The 20,856-nt window shown below is 36.7% G+C and overlaps 1 protein-coding gene across 1 annotated transcript in view; it reads left to right on the forward strand.

The window, feature by feature from the left end:
• Nucleotides 1-10,992, forward strand: part of RNF217 (ring finger protein 217) — a 56,067-nt gene extending 45,075 nt beyond the window's left edge. The window contains exons 4-6 of the mRNA XM_027897105.1: nucleotides 2,721-2,922; nucleotides 7,030-7,101; nucleotides 9,216-10,992. Coding sequence (XP_027752906.1) covers nucleotides 2,721-2,922; nucleotides 7,030-7,101; nucleotides 9,216-9,289 — 348 coding nt within the window. The 3' untranslated portion in view covers nucleotides 9,290-10,992. The remainder of the gene's footprint in view (nucleotides 1-2,720; nucleotides 2,923-7,029; nucleotides 7,102-9,215) is intronic.
• Nucleotides 10,993-20,856: the final 9,864 nt, after the last annotated feature.

The raw sequence follows: 20,856 nt of genomic DNA on the forward strand, positions 1-20,856 counted from the left end.
AACTTCCTTTACATTTAAAGAGGACAGTATGTCTGGAGGACTTAGAGTAGAAACACTTAAATTGTCAAATGATTCAGCAGTGGTGCCTGGCTAACTAGGCAGTTGCATCTAGGAAAGCAGGGGTAGGCAGTTGGCAGGCAGTTTCTAAAAGGTGAATATTTATGAAAGGTATGAATAGTAGAATGTGTAAAGCTATTTCCAGCATCTCCTTGAAGTTCTTGCTATCAAAAAAGTTAATTTTGAAATGTGAAGTAGTTTTGGTTTTCATCTAGGATTTTTATAGGTTCCAGGCTCATACAGACTTTCAGTTAGGATGGATGGTAACTTAATTGGGTTGGTAAATTAGAGAAGCGAAAGGAAAATTCAGTGGTCTTGATACAAAAAGAAAATAAAACAACCAGTTAATTCTCATTAGTGTCATAAGATCTAGTTCCCTCGTTTACATTTTTAAGATGGACTCAGCAGATAAGGAAAGTTACTTCTAAAATTGCAAAAGTCCATATAGTTGCTCTCTGAATTTCGGTCCCCATAAAAACTAACTGGAATTAAAATTTAATTTGTTAAAATACATTAAGTCACTGTTAAAATTCCTTCGAGTTCAAGTTAATCTTAGGAATTACATTAAACTGTGGCTCCGTGAGCAAGGTCAACATTTTTTCACATGTAACCTGAAAAGTAAAAACAAAAATCAAACTGACAATAATGTCCCTTCTAGAAGAAAATAGTAAATAACTTTATAAGCTATGCTTAAGGTGGTACAGTATTGAGTTGGTTTCTGTTTCTACTTTGCTTGCAGTCAGTGTTTAAATGTGAAAATTTTAAAATCAAGTGGCTTACGAAGCTCATCAGCAATGGTGTTTTTTCAGGTGCTTCGGGAAAACAGGGCAGCTGTGATGCAGCAGGCTTTCTCGGGGTAGAAAGGGTTGCTTGGTCATAAGGGATGCTATTTGCATCCCTTCTCTGGGACAAATGTAAGTCCACTAGAATACTTGCTCACTAGAAAGTATTTTTATAGCCCCATTCTCTCTTTTGTCAGTGTCATTCACCTGTTATGTATGAAAGCAGCATTTGAAAGTGTAGAAATGCAAATTCTGAAATCACTGCTGTTGACACAGGGATGTTAGCAGGTGAATCTGGAACTGCTGTTAACTGTGCCTGCCTTGGGATCTTTTACCATGAATATTGCTGGTGGAAAACATCACTTCACTATATATGTAAAGTGTCAGTTTCAGTAGATGTGTGGGTGAGTCAGGTGTGATCCCAGATGACCCCTGATCAGCACCAAAGAACAAACACATGTGACCCTCTCAAGAATGTTGGATACCCCAGGAGCCTCTCTTGAGGTACCCAAGCTATCAGTGTCTCTGGTGCTTGCAGTGTCACAGAGTGGTGATGCCTTGTCTTTGCCTGTATCTCCCTGAAAAACAAATATATGTAGATAGCGGTAGGAATTTCAGGAGGCACACATTTATCCATTACAAGTTGCAACAGATAAAATTCCAATTGGATGTAACAGGAAAAAATATTCCCAGAGAGGATGGTGAAGCACGGGACAGGTTGATCAAAGAGGCTGTGACATAACCATGCTTGGAAATTTTTAAAATCTAGTGGGATGAGACTTGGAGCAATCTGATCTGACTTTGAAGTTAGTCCAGCTTGGAGCTAGGGGTTAAAATAGATGACCTCCAAGAGTCACTTTCAGCCTCAATTATTAGGTAATTTTATCTGCCTTTCTGTGGACCACTGTGGAATGTGGTCTCTGGACATGGGACAGGGGTTGTATGTGGGATGTGTTTAGCGATTTTGTGAGCTAGGAGGAGTGTGTGTTTACCACTCTTATTAGCTGTGGTCTTAGTTCACAAGATTTAAAGTAGTAGGTAATTGTATTGGATTTCGTGGAATACTCAGGACCAGGATAACCTTCTTTCCAAAGACTCTTGGAACTGTTAACAAAAACCAGAGCTTTATTAGATCTGTGCAAAGTAGGTAAATTTTACCAGTTTGCAGAAGAGTACATAGAGATACAGGAAAGGAACTACTTATGCTTCAGTCAGTGGAAAGATAGATGTAGAACCTAGGCAACCCTGCTTCATGCCCTACTGTGGGCATCATGAAAGCTTGATGTAGTTTTTTAATATGGTTTGTGGAATCCTTTTGGGGGAAAAAAACCTCAAAACCAAAAACAACGAACAACACCCATACTTGTCATACAATTCATTGTAACAGGAGCGTCTTTTGGTGTATATTACAAAATTTCAAATCAATTTGTGATGGGAAAGGGATGGTGCCACAGGTGGTGTAAGAGGATAACCCATCTATGGAGAGGTCAAACAGAGTTCATAGCTGTGTTTGCTGCTTTTATTTTTAATAAAGTTTGATGCTAATGTGTCGTCTTCAGAAATAAAAAAAAAGAATTCATTAAGGGTGAGGATCACTCATATTCTCACCTGATATGAAGAGTATTTAAGCAAGGAAGGAGAATTTTACAGAAAATGGAAATCTAGAAACAACTGTATCTCATATTTAATGCTCTGAAACTTGCCTTAGAAAACCATTATTGTCTTAAGCCAGCTGCAGTATTAATTAATGTAAGTGCAGGCTTAAGCATGATGTTGCTTGCAGTGTCTTTTCATCTGGCACGTGGACTGTACTGGGTAGTGCCTGCTTTCCTGTGCTTAAGGAGGGGGGAAAGTAACTTTTTTTTCCTTCCTCTCATACAGATCCACATCCAGAGAACCGAAGGGTGTGACCACATGACCTGTTCACAGTGTAACACTAATTTCTGTTACCGTTGTGGGGAGAGATACCGCCAGCTCCGCTTCTTCGGAGATCACACGTCAAACCTCAGTATCTTTGGATGCAAATACCGCTACCTCCCCGAGAGACCACATTTAAGGAGATTAGTACGAGGCTCTGTTTGTGGTGAGTGGATAAAGGTTCCTTGTGGAGAGCTGCACAGTGAAGTGATGGGAAGGATAAGATAATATTTAAATTAAAAAGTCGTTTAAAGTTTTGGATGGGCAATTGGTTTTTCAGTTATGTAAAGGGGAGTTATCAAATATATTTAAGTATATCACATTTGCACTCCCTTTTTAGATAGACTTGTATGAGTAAGTATTTTGTCCTCTGATAGCTTCTGTTTCCCAACCTTTTTTAGTAATATATAAGCAAACGGAAAAAATGCTGTCAGTATGCATGTAGTTGGCTGTCTTTATTATTCTAAAAGGGTACAGGAGAAATGGATAAGAGCAGGAACCTCTTTTTAACTTCTCCGTTAAGGATCTGTTTGAATAAAGCGCTGTTTGGATTTGAACCTGATCTGGGTTATTTTTTAACTGTTAGCTTAAATTCAGATAATATTCAGCTTAAAACAAAATAACATACATTAATAAATATATTAATTTCTCTCAGAAATATGATGCCAAAATACAACCGTACAAAATGGTTGTATTAACTGTCAAAAACCGGGGACCTAATAAGGAAAACAGAACTTTTTGTACTTTGAATTAGGTCATAGAAATTGGAGATGCCTTGGAATTCACCTAGGATTAGGAAATGCTTTGAGCTTATCAATTAGTGATGTTGATTGCAGAGGTAAAGGTAAGAGACTGTACATGGAAATAGAAGTCAGCAGACCTGAGATGAAAACATTAGTCCTGAGCCAGACGTGTTCCAGTAAGAACACTGGGTGATTTTTAGAGTAACTTAAGAGCTGGCACACAAACATAGGCCTGGTAATAAAAATGCCAATCTTGCTGCTTGGAAATTGTTGAACTGTACAAGCCTGGGTTTTGGTTCTGTTCTGAAAGTCAGCAGAATAAAGAAGAGATGGTAGCAGAGAGATAGGGCATTAGAAGCAAAGTCTCTAAATTTTAGTAACATGTAGTAAGAAATAAAGGTTCAATTTCCTGTAGTGAAGTGCCTCTACTAGCTAGCTAGCTAAGCAGTGGAAATTAAGGGAATCTTATCTTGGCTATCAGTGGGAGACTGGTGAGGTCTAGATATATGGATGCTTTCTATAACTTCTTTATTACTATGGAGAAGAAGTACCTAAGTTGATGTGATTTTGTAGCCGTGTACAGTAAAGGGATTTTTTTGGCTTGTTTTTAAAATCTGGATGGGTAGGGTGTGTGGAAAGCAGCCTCATGGCAGGCTGGCATGCTGTCATAGTTTCTGTTGAGAAGCAGGGGTTTGTGCATACCATCACAAATTGTTCTACAATAAAAATAAGGGAAAAGCATTTATGGCAGCATAAATTTAAACATACTTTTCTTCACAAACCAGTTGTTATGTAAATGTAATAGTAATCACAGGGACTAGAAAACCTGAGAGCAGAAGTGATCTCTAAATTTGATGATGTTTCTTCCCCTTCTTTAGCCAACATGTTTTTTAGAGAAACTTTGTCCTGTGACCAGTACAGTAAAGTGAAATTGCTTTTATTCTCCAGTCCCAGCAGACTTAGAGATTTCATTCTCATAGTAAGTATTTGGCTAAATTGTTGAAGGCAGAATGTTTGGTTATAACTGGAGTCAGTGATGAATTGTACAGAAAGGAAAAACATGTTCAGCTGTCTTAAATGTACTTTAGATGTCACTGGAGTACCACCTGAATTCAGCTGGATGAACTATATTCAAATTCGAAAGCTGCTAGGTACTTCATAGATCTGTAACAGGACACAACATGCAATGAAGCTGTTAAAGCAAATTAATTTTTTTGCATGGTAAGCAGCATTTCAAATGGGAAAAGCAGCATGTTTTCAGATCTGACTGACTCCTGTCCCAAGCAGGGCACAAGGTTCACAGCTTTGAGCCCTGCAGAAGGAAACATGTATTTCTGTGATCCAACCTTCATTAGTAACTTCATCATTTAAGTCAGTCTGATTTGTAAGAAGTAATCTCTATAAAACTTGATAGAACTACTTTAAAAACAAATGCAAAGTTTTATTAGAACTTAAATCTACATAGATATGGCTACTTTGATTTGTAAGTAGACTCTTCTAGTGTCTCTGCTGCTTAAACAATAATGATATTTAGACTTAAAAGATGAAACTTAACTATTTCCCATATGCTAGTGGTTACGTTAGTTTTCTAAAACTAGTTTATTAATATTTTATAAGGCAAAGAATTCTTAAAGTATTTATGGGTGTTCATATATATTACCCTAAAACTCTCAACCAAACCCAAAGTTATGCAAGGGAAAAATACTCCCTCAGTTTTCCTGAAGTACTTCATTTTGCAGAAAAACATGATCCTCTGTATCACAAGGCGACCCCTCTGAGACACCTGTAAATACAGTTATTACATTACCACAAATATCTAAGTCTTCATGCTGAGTGACCCAGTAGAGAAATTTTTTACTATTAATTTGAGTGTGACTGTAAAAAGGGTTCCCTTTTGAAGCTTGTTCTGTTTACAACCATTTCTTCTTAAGTTATCCCTAAAAACTAGCTTTGGTTAATACCAGACTGGGTCATAACCTGCTGCTGAGTTCATCACATGGGCTAATGACCCAAGATTTTATTCAGCTCTGAGACAGGTTTTACATTTGCTCTCTCCGCTAGCAGTCTTGGAGCTAACAGACAAAGAGCAGTGGGTCTTTGGGCAGTTCAGTGCCTGCAATAAACATCCTTAGTCTCAGTATCATTTCTTGGTGTGTCATGATTCCATCACGTTACATTCATCCTTCTGTCTACACTTGAATAATTTAGTTGTCAACTTCTGTGTGTATAGAACGCAGTGCAGTGAAGTTCCAAGAAGGTCTACCATTAGGATGCCTAGCAACTAGAGTAATACGTATAATATTTGCCAACTTTTTTCTTCTAGGAATTAATGTTTCCCACGCATAACGCTCCTATGAAATTTAAAAGCTATCAAAACAGCATGAAAAGGACCAGTTCATTTAACTGCTGTAAATATTTCCAAAATATCTCATTTTTCCTTCAGACTGCTCAAATTAGTGTCTCAGGTTATGGAGAGGTTTACATCACTATTGAATGAAGTAATCCATTTACTGAAATCTTATACGAGTGACTTGAGAGAGGGAATGGCAGGGAAGAGAGGTAACAAACTCACTTTTTCTCCCATTCTAGAGGTGATCTTTCCAACACATGCCTAACATAGAGTCTTGCCAAATTTCAAGTCTCTGATCAGAGTGCTGGTGTATCAGTAAAAATGCCTTCCTTTCTGCGTTTTCAAACAGCTCAGACAAATGATATCTTAGATCCAGCTGCTCAGCCAACTGAGACAGGGAGATTCTTCCACTTGAAGTGTGCAATTCAAGAAAGATAACTTGGTTTCAAGTTCAGTTTCAAATTCACTTTCAGAAGGACCCCTGCCTTCACTCCATGATCGTGAACTCCTTAGAAGTAAAGAATATGAGCATGCTTTATTTGTTCTTGGTATTATACTCTAGCCAGTATGCTGCACAACATGGCTGCCTTACTCATGTAAGTGCCACAACATATCCTTACAAATGCTGATCCAAAATAGACTTGGCTGTAGTTTGATTTAGACCTAAATCACAGCTGTACACGAGCACTTCACTGCAGCCTTTTAAAGCGAGCAGAAGCATATTTAGAGGTGATGCTCTCATCACCTTGAGCTAACCTAAACTTTCCAAGATGCTAGTTTGCTTGGCATCTTTCCAGGGTGGTTGCTGTGCAGTTGGATTCCAGAGAAGCCAAATGATAGTAGCTTTATAGCTATCACATTCCTGTCAATGCTTGAGAGATTTGAGAATGGAAACAGAAGTAAATGCAAGCTGTTAATGGACAAAATGAGCTGTGGTCAGAGTTGTGGTGGGTGAAGAGTACAGAAAGAAATGTGTGCAGGGAGCACAATTGTGTGAGTGGTGATAGATCCTAGCTGGATTTGTTGGATGAAATTGCGAATAGGAATCCTATTTGTAAAGATGAAGTAATTTAAAAATGAACTGGCTTTTGGGAGTCTGATATTAAAAGGTTTATGGATGATTGGAAAGGGAAAAATAAAAATGCCTTCTTTGAATTGCTTAATGAATTTTACATTTCAGCTGGAAAACTACTCATTACGCCCCTAATACTGGTTCTGGGACTGGCACTGGGAGCTGTAGCTGTTGTAATAGGTAAGAGCTACATATGTGAATGAAGATAATCCTGATTATGCAGTGACTTTCTCTGTATGACATATAAGTATTTTCATCTCAAAGAGATGGACTCAAAGTACACATTTCACAGATACTGTTTTGGTATCAAGCACATGACTCTTTTTTCCTAAAAAACTCGTCTCTAGGTTTTGGTGTGTTTTTTTCTTACTTCCATTTTATGCCTATTAGCTTTATTTTTGTTTCTGTATTTGGTTTTCTCAACCAAAATCTTTACCTAGTATAGTTAAACTAGTAAAAAGGCCTTAGTGATTTAAACATAATCGTGGGGGCTGGCTGACTTGTACCAGTCACCCCATCGAATCAGAATTTTATGATCTTGACCGTGTGCATGACAAGATTTCTGGGGCACTAGGCATAGTCCCAAGAGCTCACCAGCTTGAAGATGCAGCAGCAACAAAGCAGCAAATTGGGATGACTCAGTCTCAAAATATGATTCAGTGCATGGGCTGCCAAATTGGATTCCATCACAAAAACTGGTACTGTGAACTCATTTGATACAGTATCAAAGCTCTGTTAATGTGGTTGTGTTAAGGTGGAGGTAGTTATTTTAGCAAATCTGCTCTTTGCCTGGCTTAGCTGAGTTCTCCCACAGAAAGGGAACTAACCATGACATTTAAGGTATAATTTTTTGTTCATGCTAGTGCATATCTAGTCTTTATGTTGGCAGTAATATGTCATTTGGGTATCATGCTGTGTCAAGGCTCTACACCTTACTACTTATTTCATTGAAAATCTACAGTGCATGCCCTGAGGCATGTTGGGATGTGGCATCTTTATTAAATAATATTAAAACCAAAATATACCAGGATAGTTACATTAATAAGCTTCTAAATAACCAGTCAACCTTTAACCAAAATACTGTTACAGCTTTTCTAGACTACATCAGGCCAAATAAGGAATATTGCTATTCATTTCTATATTTAGAATGCCTTCACTGGAAACACAATGGGGTCTATCTTAAATATTTATTCTATTCAATAGAATTTTTATTCCAAAAATGTAGACAATAAAAACTTCTTAATGCCAGTAAAGCTTATTTTGCTCTGCAATCTGATATAGTCCACGGTCTATAATCCACTGTTTTGCTTATAGTAAAAATTAATAGGGTTTTGCGGTAATGTAATAATAATAATTTCAATAATCAGCGTGCCGTTGAAGTCTCATCCTAGATATGGCTGGATAAGATACAATCAAGAGCAGCAATATGAGTAGTTCCAAAAACATGGATTATTTATAGGAAGGTTTCAGGTTTTGAGATAATTACTGCAGCATTTTTTTGCCAACACCACTATTAAAGAAATCTCAGTATCATAGCTAAAAACCATTGTGCACCATTTACAAGGCTATTGAGCAAAGCAAGAACCTTGGTAATTGTGGGAATGTTTTGTTCTATGTTGTTACTATAGTGGTGTCTGAAAAAGAAGTCTTTGGCTATTTCAGTCAGCTGATGCCAAGAGAAAGGGGGAGACCTTATTTGTGTTTGAGAGAGTACCTCTAATGACAAACTATTTTTCACCTGATTAAATGTGATTTATTTATTTTTCTTTTTACGGCTTTCTTTCTCTCAAAAGACTTTTAAGAGTAAATAGTACCCTGCCCAGGCAAGGATAAACATTTTGTATTACTTCACAATAGATAAGGATGTTTGTAAAAATAAATAACATTTATAAAACCCTATAGCTATAGCATACTGTCTCTACTGCATGAGAAACTATTTGAAAAGTAGTATAGTTACATCAGACTTGAATTTAGATCTAAGGCTTTCCAGAGTGCTTTTAAAAGTTTGTGTCTTTTACCAAACAATATGGTTCAGAAATCAGTATGTTAGAGATGGGTGTAGGATTAGCAGGAATTTGTTGTAAAGGAAAGAATTGTAAAGGAAAGAATTGTCGCTCAACTCATTATTCAAGAGACTCTTGCAGGCTAATATTTTTCTGCTTGTCCAAATGCCTTGTCTAAATTCTCTTGGGATGTGGAGAGCTCCACCTGAATACATATATTGAAAGAACACAATACATGCACAAGGGATTGCATTTAATTATAGTTTTCTTTGTATTTTCTTCTTTTGGCAGGTTTATTTGTGTTTCCTATCTATTGCCTTTGTAAAAAGCAGAGGAAAAGGTCACGGACAGGTATGCCCTGGTGAGGATGGACCTTACTCACCTGAACGAGCTGGTCCTGCAAGGGCTATACGTGCTTTGTGCAACGGAGCAATACAGTGCTGGTAACAGCATCAAAGCCACCGCCCTGGAAGAAGAGGAATGGAGTTTCTCCTGCCATCTTCCCTCAGCTGAAAACACTACTGCAGACCAGAAAGCCTCTTTGCTCTGGTGCACTCTCAGCAAGATGGGCCCCCTGAGTGCTGCTTTTTAAATGGTTTTGGTTGTTTTTGTTTTTTTTTTTTTAATTATTACTTTGGAGGGGGTTTTTTGAGTCTAAGTTTCTGAACTAGACAATCAAAGTCTGTATTGTAGCCACAACTCTACTACCGATCTGGCCTGTGAAGAAAGCGTTTAACTGCTAACATGTGCTCCATTTAACTTCAGTGTTGGCCTTTAAGGGGGAAATGCTTAGAAGTGTTTGGACTCTTACTGTATACTGAGCATACTACTTTTGGTATTAAAAACTACTTCTGTAAATAACTTCCATCACACAGCATTCTGTTCAACATACCGAAACCCCGTCACATGCCAGAATACGACAGCTGGTTATCCTCTGAGTCCTCCTGCTAGTAGGCAAGAGTGTAGATTGCCACCGCCAAACTGCAGTGCCTCAGAGGGAAATATCCTTAGTATTGAAGGTCTGTGATACTGAAGAATATGATGATTGATTTCACTTCAGTAATTTATTTATGACAGTCTATTAATATTAATGGTGGGGGTGTGACAAGACTTGTTACAAGAGTACTTCATTTTTAAATTGACACAGTACAGAAAAAAATTTGAAGGATTTAGATAACAAGAAGTGTCAGTGGCCTATTCTGTCCCAAGGTATCCCTGAAGTGTGTTTGCAGGGAAGATGGGAACCTGCTCTTCTATTCTGACTTAGAATATGATACACATGCTACACACTAGTTGTGTGAAGATAGACTTGATGAAATTTTATAACCTAAATAGCACATTTTGTTTGTTTGTTTAAGTAGACTACTACGCAAGTCTTAGAGTATCCACTGATGTGTCATGAGGAAAATCTGTGAATCTGGGGTAAGGGGAGGGGTCATGAATTCTTAGGAGACATTCTTAATTTCTGTTTCCAGTGTTTCTCTTCCTGGTGCATTACAGTTCTGAAGAGAATAGCTATCCTCGCTCTTTTTTTCATAACTTCAGAGTTCCACTGTTTGCTACCAAACCTCTTTCTCAGTGCATCACCCCAAAAGCAATCTTAATTTAGCATTAGGAATCAACTGCTGAGAATTTTTACACTTTTTATTCCAAATTTATCATACAAATATAACTTTGAAGAAAAAATATAATAAAATAAATTTGTTTAGGCAGAACACGGAAACAAAGAAAGGAACTGATCAAGAAAAATACCTACTTTATACTGTAAAAATACAAGCTGATCTTAAAGAAAAGGATATTGGATTTGTACTGTGAAGGTACTTTTTTCCATTGTGTGTGTTTGAAGATACACATATCTTCATCCAGTGTGTGTGTATATATACAATGTTTGTGTATATATGGGGAAAGGGGGAAGCAGGAAGATGGGAAATGTCCTGAAGAGCCTGCAGACTTCAAAATTTAGGCTTGCAAAGGCCATATCAGGTAGGAGGATGTACTTTGCACCCCTTTCTTTGTTAAATCTGAATCCAGTTGTAATTTTTAAGTAAATGGTATTCTGCCCCACCAAGATAATACTGTTATAAGATACTCACTTTGACTTCAAAGCCTCAGTGGAAGAAGCTTATGACTTTTGTTTACCCGGAAACACAAAGATCAGCTTTCTGTAGTTGGCTAGTATGCTTGTTTTCTGTTAGCTTCTCGTTTTATTTTCTTGGGGTTTTTTGGTCTATTTTTTTTTTCCTTTTTTAAACAGTGTGTATAAGCACATCATAGTAGTCAACAACTATTTAATAATTTCCATTTGAATTTAAGGATATGTTGACCCTATTGTCCTAGCAGTAGAAACAGTATCTTTCTAAGATTTGCAAATTAAGCAGGAAAGCAATGATATTTAGAAATAAAATTCAAAACCTGTTGTCATTGCAAATCCACTTATTAACTAGATTTCTTCTGAGATGCATCAGTTTTCTATTTGTGTTCTGCCTGAGGTTGGAAGCTGCCTTAAAATTGGTTTTGGTTTTGCGTGTGTTTTCTGAGGCTGTACATATCAGTTGTCTTTGGCTTACTCAGGGATTTTTATTCCTCTCTTTAAATGTCAAATAATGAAGATATTTTTGTATTATTTAGAAAAACCTCCAGACCTCAGAGAGTGAGATATATATATAGATAGATTTGGGTTTGCAATGCAGTCTGTAACATGGTGTCAAACTATTCCACTTGAGAATATTTTAATACTTGAGATTATCTGCAATTAACTATACAGTGAATTAATTCTCTTGCTTTTCCTGGTTCTGTATAAATATGTGAGATACACTTTTTGTAGCTGTTTTCACTCTGCCATGTTTGCCATTTTCAGTTTCTGACAGGAGTTCAGTAAGATCTGAAATTGAGATACTAGAATAAAGAGCATAAAAGGGAAGATAATAGTTCTGCACTTACTTATATTCAGAAAGCATGGCCTTGTGGATGGAGAAAAGAAACACACAACTCAGCTCCTACATTATCATTTCATCTAGGCCATTTTGATTTTATCAGAACAGATTAAATCAAAGGAAAATGGTTCTTCATTTTCTATACGGAGCAAAAAGAGGCATCTTTGACCTTGTGAAGATGAGCAAGTCTGGTCTTTTTCTATGGGGAAAAAAGGGAATGACAATAATTTTTCCTTTATGGGGAAAAAAGGGAATGACAATAATTTTTCCTTTACTGTAGAACAGGAAAAAGTTTCAAGAGGCAGAGTAGAGATATGAAAGTCTTTTTCCATCTGTATAAAAATATTCCCACTTGAAAAGTACATAAATACATTTTTATCAGTATGTTGTAACATAACCAACCAAAATATGAGAAGTAGTTCAGTACAAAGGTCCATGCAATAAAACATTAGCTTTTAAACAGCTCATCACAGAAAATCTTACATACATCAAAACCATGGCATTTGTTTTTAAAGCATTAATTTATGAGTTTGAAAGAAATTTAGTGAACTTTGTAGTGAAATTCAAGAATATTTTTATCATGTAAACGTCTTTTGGTTTTGGTAACTACTCTAAAACTACCAGGCTGTTCTACTCCATCTTTAGTAGCAAAAACCTTGTCAGGAAGCTGAATTAACCTACTAATGCAGATTTCACACTACTGTATGCTGATCATTTCTGGTCATTGTGTTTGCTTTCACCACATTTATTATTTAACATTATTTACCGTTGTGCAAAGTTGTTGCTCACCAGTACCTGTATTCAGACTAGGAAATGCTTAAATCCATTCTACACTAGCCATCTCTTTCAAGTTTGCCTGAGAATGGATTTGTCTGTGCGCCAAGTTCTGCTTACAGACATGCAGTCAGAGCTAGGGCCTTCCCCATGGTGCCATGCAGTGTGTGCCCAGTCCTGCTCCTGCTGGGAGGGCTGGCTGAATATGCCTTCCTGCAGGGGCTGCTCTCCCTTTCTCCGCTTTCTCCACTAGGCCTAATTTAGTTACATATCAGTAAAGGACTTGAGCTTCAGGGCTACTCAGCCTTGTCATTGGCTGGATGATTGACTACTGTGGCTTAGGTATGCTTGCAGAGCTTATCCAGCAGCTTGCCACTGGAAAATAATTGTGCTTTTCCCTATGTCACAGTCTATTAGCCAGTGAGAATAAGGGAGAGGCAGAAGCGCAATTCTGAGTAGCCTCGTGCTGAGGTAATCTATCAGTTTTAGTTCTGTACAAAAAAGTTGGTTAGTCTTCAGTTCTCACCACCTCTGTAATAAGCACAGTATTCATATCTTTCCAATGTCATTAAAAAATACAGTGCACTTTGAGTGATCTGTTATTTTCCTTTGGGGAAGTGCAAATGTGTAAGTAAGGGAAGATTTTGTTTGGTTTTTGATGTTACTAATTCTGACTTCATAACTCTTCCTGGTATGTTAGAGGTTTTATAATTTACACCAATTTATTCATTATACAAGTTTTATCAACATGAAGTTTATTAAAAATATTAATTTGCAGGGACTATTGCCAATTTAACTAGAAAGCATTTTGGATCAACATCAGGTATTCTTTTTAGCCAAGGGGCTTTCTGCTCTTCCAAAGACTTTCACAGCTTGTGTGATATATTAAATGATGTGTAGGTGGGACAGTAATTTTCTCAGAGGATACAAATTCTCCAGTGATGGAATGGTTTCTTTTGCCATTTAGGTCTGAGAAACTGTTTGAAATTCAGTGGCCAAATAGTTTGTCATGCCGACTCTTGAGGGGTTTGGGTTTTTTTAATTTAATTGAGGTGTTTTGTTTCTTGAGGAAACTTTGCATCATTCATAATTTTGGGTATGCTGATCATGTAGTTTCAAGTTGTGGATAAGAACCATGGATTACTGTTACTTTTATAATCTATATTAAATCTGTGATTCTGCTGATGGAAGGAATCCTACCTAAGGAAACTCTTAAAGAGATAATTTCTTAGCTTCTTTTAATTTTGCAGATTTGTAGTTGCAGTGAATCCGCTTCATTCCTGACATCAGTCATAGCCCCATTAAAACAGAGAAACCCATTTTTATGGCAGTATAAGATTTGATCACAGATACTTTGTTGGCATGTTGATAGCCATTGTGCAGGAACTTGAAAATCTGTTTCACTTCCGAAGGGCAAACTATTATGGAGCCACTCTTCTCATTTGCTGAATGATGCCAATGTGTTTAGTTAAGTGCAGGAGAGGGAAGGAGTAGGGAAGAATTTCCAGACAACAATCTTATTAGAGCAAATTGTCAGGAGGAGGGATACTAGCTTTTAATATAATAAACAGACCTTCTTAAAGCTTTGAGTCATTAATAAAATTATAAACAACATCCATAGACAGTGTTAAATAACATTCTCAAATTCTGCTTTCTTCAGTGCAACAAATAATAGCACAATGTAAGAATTGGAATTGTGAGCTGTTTAGTATTTTGGAGACTTAACACATAAACTTGAGGGCACACAACATTTAAAAAGTTATGATGCTGATCTCTTTGGTGGTTTGTCCTGCTACTGTTACGTTTAAAACGGGCTGAGCCTTGATTCAGTTGAAAGACAAGCAGTGTTTTCACTTATGTTACAGTTTGAGCAGTACTTAACCCCCCAAACTTTTTTCTTAATAAAACTAACAAATGCAGCTGCTTGCAGACTGTAACTTCCTGGCTGATTCTTTATTATCTTTCTGTGGATAAGATTTCAGGATCTATATAAGGCCAGTAAGGAACAGAGTATTCATATAAAGCAATTAATCACTGATGTTTCTCTTAGCCTGATAGGGAAATACCATAAGGCAGGAGGGAAAAGAAAACTGATCTTAGAGTGCATGCTCTGACTTCAAACATAAAAATGTGTAATAAGCTTTAATTACTCCATAGTAAAAAATAAATACCTACATTTCTAAGCATAATTCCAGCTGTTTATTTCTAAATATATCTGGTTTAAAAAAATAGAGTAGTTAAAATAGCAATTAGTTTTGTAAAATAAGCATACTGTACAAAAGGAAAACTTTTTTGGAGCTTATTTGACTTACCAAAACTTGAAAAATTGATCCATCTAAAACACTTCAGAATAAAGTCAGAAGAGAAACATTGTGTAAAAATATTTGTTTAGCATAAACATGAATTTTGTACATACCTTCTTAAACAAAATTTCATGCCAACCACAGTCCAGTGTTCACCTTGTTGGAAATTCGTCAGGCTGAAAACAGTATTTTTAAAATTTTAACTTACTGTCACTGAGCACGTTACTAATATAATGCCACATTTACCTCATTTTTTGAAGGAAAATCTATTTACAGAATCCAGAGAAGCTGTTCCCATATTTTAAACCTGTCCTGTAAAACTGCTGATGCAGTCAAGAAACATTTCCATGCCTAATGCAAGCTCTGGATGAGCAGATGAATTCAGTTCTTTAGTTGTAGACTGTGCTTTTGCACAAGAAAAGCACTCTTAAGAGTTCTTCATGTCAATTTACATTCTGCTACTTTGTGTCCTGAAATTGCAAGGACAGGGGTAGATTAGATTTACATTTCACTTGATTTACCATCTCATAATAGAGTGTTTACCATGTTTCCATTTGTTATACACTTTATTTGTAATGCTGTCCTTTTCCCTCCAAATTTTATAATTTGAAACAGACTTGAAAATGGCTTCAGATCAGATTGGACATGGAAAATGTGATCTCATAAGAAGTCATTTCATTAATACTTTGCTGAGCTATACTAGCAAAGGATTAGTTTTGTTGTATTTAAATTACTGAAACGTAAAATGCTGGAATCTTTTTCTTCAGGGCTTCTAATTTTGCAATTTTTGTAAATGTAATTAAACAGCACAATCATCTTTGCTACATAACTAACCATCTGAGTATAAAATAACATTTTAAGGTATTCATTCTTTTCACTGTGGTAGAGATGAGAATAACAATATGACCTGAGAAGACAAAAAAAATATCTCTGAGGAGCACGTCCAGTCTGAACTTTCTCTTAGTTCCATGACAATTCAATAAGAAATCTTCCCCTGATCTCATTTCTTTTATATATTTTAAGATTAAGAATTCCCTTTTAAAATAGTTTTAATTTGAATGGCAGGTGGTGAGGGTAGTGAGATAATAAATCACATCCTATTTAGTGTACAGGCTCCTGGCATAACTAGGGTGCTAGCCGAAACACTGTGGATTCACTAAGAAAGCAATTTTTAATTCTCTGTTTGGGCTTCATACAAGCTGTATACATCAGTGAGCGGAACTTTTTGTAGTATATTTATTGGATGGCTAAGAAGTTGTAAAAACTAGAGGTAGGTAATGCCCATGACATCAACACTTGAATTACAGTATTTAGTGTGTTTTGTATAATGAGGAATTTTAAATGTGTAAGTGCCTTATTGCTTGAAACAACTGAAAGGTGTTAGTTCCCCTCAGTAGAGCAATACAGGAATTCCTGTTCTGTGGACTCCTACAGTTACGTTAAGCCAAAGTAACCAATACTGGTTTGCTCGGAAAATTGAATAATGTTATGCCAGTGAAGAAGTTATTATAAAAGTAATCTGCCATGCTTATTTTAATTATGATGATCTCATTTCTGAGGTTTTTTTAAGTTACTGTTTGCTCCCCTCCCCTCACCAACTCCCACCTTCCTTCAGACTTCTGCAGAAATGCATCTTACGTTGTTGTTAGAGTGTTGTTAGTTTGACTCTTACAGCGTAACAAGCCATGAGTTTTCAACCACTGAAAGAAATGCAGCTTTTTGGAGAAGAGAGTTCAGCTGAAGTCTGGTTAGACCACAGCCTGTCATAGGTGTACCTTCTGACTGCAGGGCTCAAACGGTCCCTGTTCTCACCAATTTGTGAAGGTGCAGGCACTGAGGAGTGTGGTGTAGCTAGATTGGGACTTTGAGCAGGTTAGCAGCATTTCAGTGGTATCCACCTTGAACTAATATATACCATTAGTATAAGTTGCTAACTCCTCTGGTGTGGGTATCTTGATGGACTAATCCATCAATCAAGCTTGATGGCACAGATCTGGCATCTCTGCCCAGCCCCTTCATCGCAGGGTGGGAGGTATGATCTGAAGAAGTATTATTCATTTTGCCATCTTCTGAGAGCTTCAAAATGAATAATGAAGAGTTTATTTCTTCTTACTTCCATTCCCAAAAGACTGTGGAATTTTGCCTTTTATGATCTAGATTTTCTAAAGGACCTGTTTTTTCTCACTGACATCAACTCCCCTTTTGTCCATCTATTACTGGAAATCAGGTGTCAAGATTAAGCTGCTTTTCTAAAATTATCTTGAATTACATCAAATTCTGGTAGAAATTATCTTTTAAAAAATAATGAAGTATAAAAGGTAATTTTCAGAAGGAAGTGGAGTTAATGGGTGTTAAGAAGAAAAATGATACTTAGAAGATCTATTTATTATAGATTCATGATCATAAAATACTTTTACTATGTTCAATTTCCTCCACTGAGAATTTGTTAAGGCAAGAAGGAAAAGAGAGAAGAATGAAGATAAGAAGAGTATCCCCTTGAACCTTTTCTTCTGAAATTCCTGTTTTTCAGAACTGTAGGAGAGGTTTTTTCCACCCTGGAGTTCTTAATTGGTAATACGGCTCTCACAGTGTTACTGTTAAACACTGCTATGAGTGTTTAATCAGGATTTAGCTGGCATATCTGAAGGTTTTGGTGATAGGGAGTTTAATTTAGAGCCATACTTCAGAAAAATTTAAGTGAATTACCACTCTTAGAGATATCTTAGTGACGTCTATTTCAGCATTCTCAGATTTTTAGGCATTAACTAAGTCCTACTATAACCCACTGAAGACACCATGTATCAAAATACTTCTTCAATCTTATGAGTTGCTGTTTATTTGTACAAGCTATTTCCTTAAATGAAATTTTTCTCTCTTAGAACCAGCAAACACACAACCAAAATGCTGATAAGGTTTTTCCATTATCTTTGTCTTACATTTAGCTGATAAGTCTATTTTCTGCTGCATGGTATTTCAACAATGGTCTTCATGCTGTAATAACTTGTACTGGGTAGTCTTGGGCAATATTTTACAAAATAATTCATCTTCAACTTGGTATTTTAAATGTATACCAATAGTCACTGTTGCGCGTGCTATCTGTGTGGCTGCTTTAGTTCATGTCAATGTTTTGTAAGGATTATTTCTTGCTACCCTCTTCAGAGTGCCTTTTCATTTAGCGGGTCTAGAAGGCGGTTCACTGAAGTCGTCTGTTGAATCTACCATAGTAATGTCTGATCTGTAAACTTGTCCTGATGAATGTATAACTAAAATCTTGTTCTTTTAAAAAGCTATAGTAGGCACAGGTGTATATGCACATGTACATGCATGGATACAAGGGAAGGTGTTCTGCCAATGTTCGTCCTGCTGGACAGGACCTTTTGAAAGTAAGTGAATTTTTAAACAGTTTTATTTTCAAAATGTTACCTCACTAGTATTCAGTGGTAGGTATGTCTCTGTACTGCTTCACTTTGCTAAATACAATCATGATCATGATAGGCAGTTTCATTTAAAAGACTGCAATGAATCTGGTGTCCGTATTGAGGCTGAATTTCATACGGCAAAACTTACGGTACTTTGTTTCCTTTAAGGCATTCCTTTGACTCACACTGACTCCCAAGCCCCTGTTACCAACAGACTGAAAAAGTGCTTCCCCGTGATGAAATGGAAGAATGTAAAGTAGCATTTGAATGCACTCCACCTGTCTTAAAAATCAGTATTCAGAAATGGGGTGGGGGAGTGGTTTTGATGAACTGTGGGAAGACATACATTGTAGAGGTCATTCACTTGCACACAAGGGGTTTTACAATGTCATCTAGTAACACCTACCTAATAAAGTTTTGAAAAAGAAAAATTAAATTGCCTGAATGTTTAACTATTTCTTTAAGCAATTCCATGCATGAAGGACAGCTGAACAGCTCTAAGGAACCTTGCTTAAACCTTTAATACTTGTTATAATTCTTATATAATCTTTTTTTTAAAATTACACCAATTTATTTAAACTCCAGAATCTTTGTCTTTACAAACACTGAGTTTCAGTCACTTCAATCTTTAACTGCTTTAACACTGAAAATGAAAGCAGAGGTTAAAACCCAGTCTACTGTGATGAATATTTTAATGTAAAATACTCCCTGCCATATGGTGTCATCTCTGGCTACTGCTTTCAATTTTAAAAACATCTTAATTGAATACAGAATTCTACCTCCTCACAAGATCTTAAAATGTTAGCTTAAAATAACCCAATACGAAATGAGGAAAGAATATGCTGGAGTCCAATTTTCCCATTCCCTTGTTATGACTACTTCCTAAAACTTCTTCACTTTCCAAGATAGTTTGTAGAGAAAGCAATTTGAAGCTGTAAACTTGAAATATGTAGCCCATTAATTGAACTGAGTGCCTTATTCTCTGGAAAGGAACTTTGTTCAGTTTCTACACTTTGTGAGCTGGCAATATTGATGGAATGTTTTGTTTGATATGTTGGGGATTTTTAAGCACTATACCTAGTTATGAAATTGCAGTTGCACATTCATGCACAGGCAGACAAGGTATCACAGTTGCCTACATCTGTGGGAAATAAAGCTGAAAAACAATTCACTGCGAGGAAATACACAGCAAAAATACTGAGGCCTGTGCTAGGTGCCTCTGGCAGAGGACAAGCCTTTCAGCCCTCTCCCCAGCCCCCTCCGAAACAGTCAAGATTTGCAACGAAATGTCAAGGACATCATACCAGAGGTTCCTTATCTGCAGGAATTCCAGCATGCAGTGGAAGAATAGTCAGCAGGCCAAAGAAATTGATAGCCCTGGAACTGAAATTGAAGGCTGACTTCTCACTTGCAATCTCAAACTGTTTGACAAAAGACAGACAGGAAGCTTTGATTATAAACATCTCCACAGAGATTACATATATGCAACTGTAATTTTTAGATGCTTCCCCTCAGGTGATTGATGTGCTTTTGCAGGTTCTTAAAACAGTGATTATAGGAAATACAGATATTTTCCTGAAATCGTTATTGCATTTGTGCCTGCTCATAAGAAATTGCATTTGATCATTAATAACTAAATAAAGATATCAAAAATTTTTGAAATAATATTTGAATTTCTTTTGTTTTGTTTAGTTGTTTGGCTTCAGCAGCAAAAAGAGACTGTGGCATACATGAAATACTGTCTAATGAGAACCTGATTAGAATTAGCAGCCACATAAATCTATCATGCTTTGAAAAAGTTGATATGACTTCTATGAAGGAGTCTTTTCTTACCAACCGCCAAGTTTATTGGCAGGTCAGCAAGTTCTAGAAGTCTTTGCTGTAATTCCTTGCAACAGCCTCAAATGAAACTAAGTAGATGTAGGCTAAGAAGGAGGATCTCGCAGGGACAATGTATGGTTAGAAGATAGAAAACAAGTGGAGTAAATAACTTTTGTCGTGAAAGGGGAATGCCAGTTAAACTCTGCAGAAATCTGTGCTAGGACTTTGCTCTTGGACGTATTTGCAAATGATGTGAAGAAAAAGGTAAGTTATGGGGTAATAAACATTGCTCTTGATGAAGAGTTACCCAGAAGAGCAAACATGAGAGCTAGTTACTGTGATCAATTGAATTGATTTTGGACAACAGGAAATAGAGGAAGATTCTTCACCATGGAATGATATGACTGATGCATGTTGGTTATATAACAAAGGTCTCTATTTGAGTGATACCAAAAAGACAAAAGAGTGACAGATGGGAGCTATAACAAAAAAAGGCGATTCATGATGAAATAATGAAAGACTAGTGGAGTCTCCTGCTAAATGATATTGTAGGTGCTGGGGGCTGACATGGAAACTGCAGCAGTTACAGGAGAGATTTCTGGCGAATCACCAAAAATATAGAATGCCCTGTTTTCTCAGAAAGTCCTTGAGTCAAAACTGTTTGGAAGCCTGAACAGTAGCA

This window comes from Empidonax traillii, unplaced genomic scaffold (genome assembly GCF_003031625.1).
Source record: "Empidonax traillii isolate 1590-97213 ecotype Southwest subspecies unplaced genomic scaffold, ASM303162v1 scaffold528:size513120, whole genome shotgun sequence".
NCBI classification, from domain to species: domain Eukaryota; kingdom Metazoa; phylum Chordata; class Aves; order Passeriformes; family Tyrannidae; genus Empidonax; species Empidonax traillii.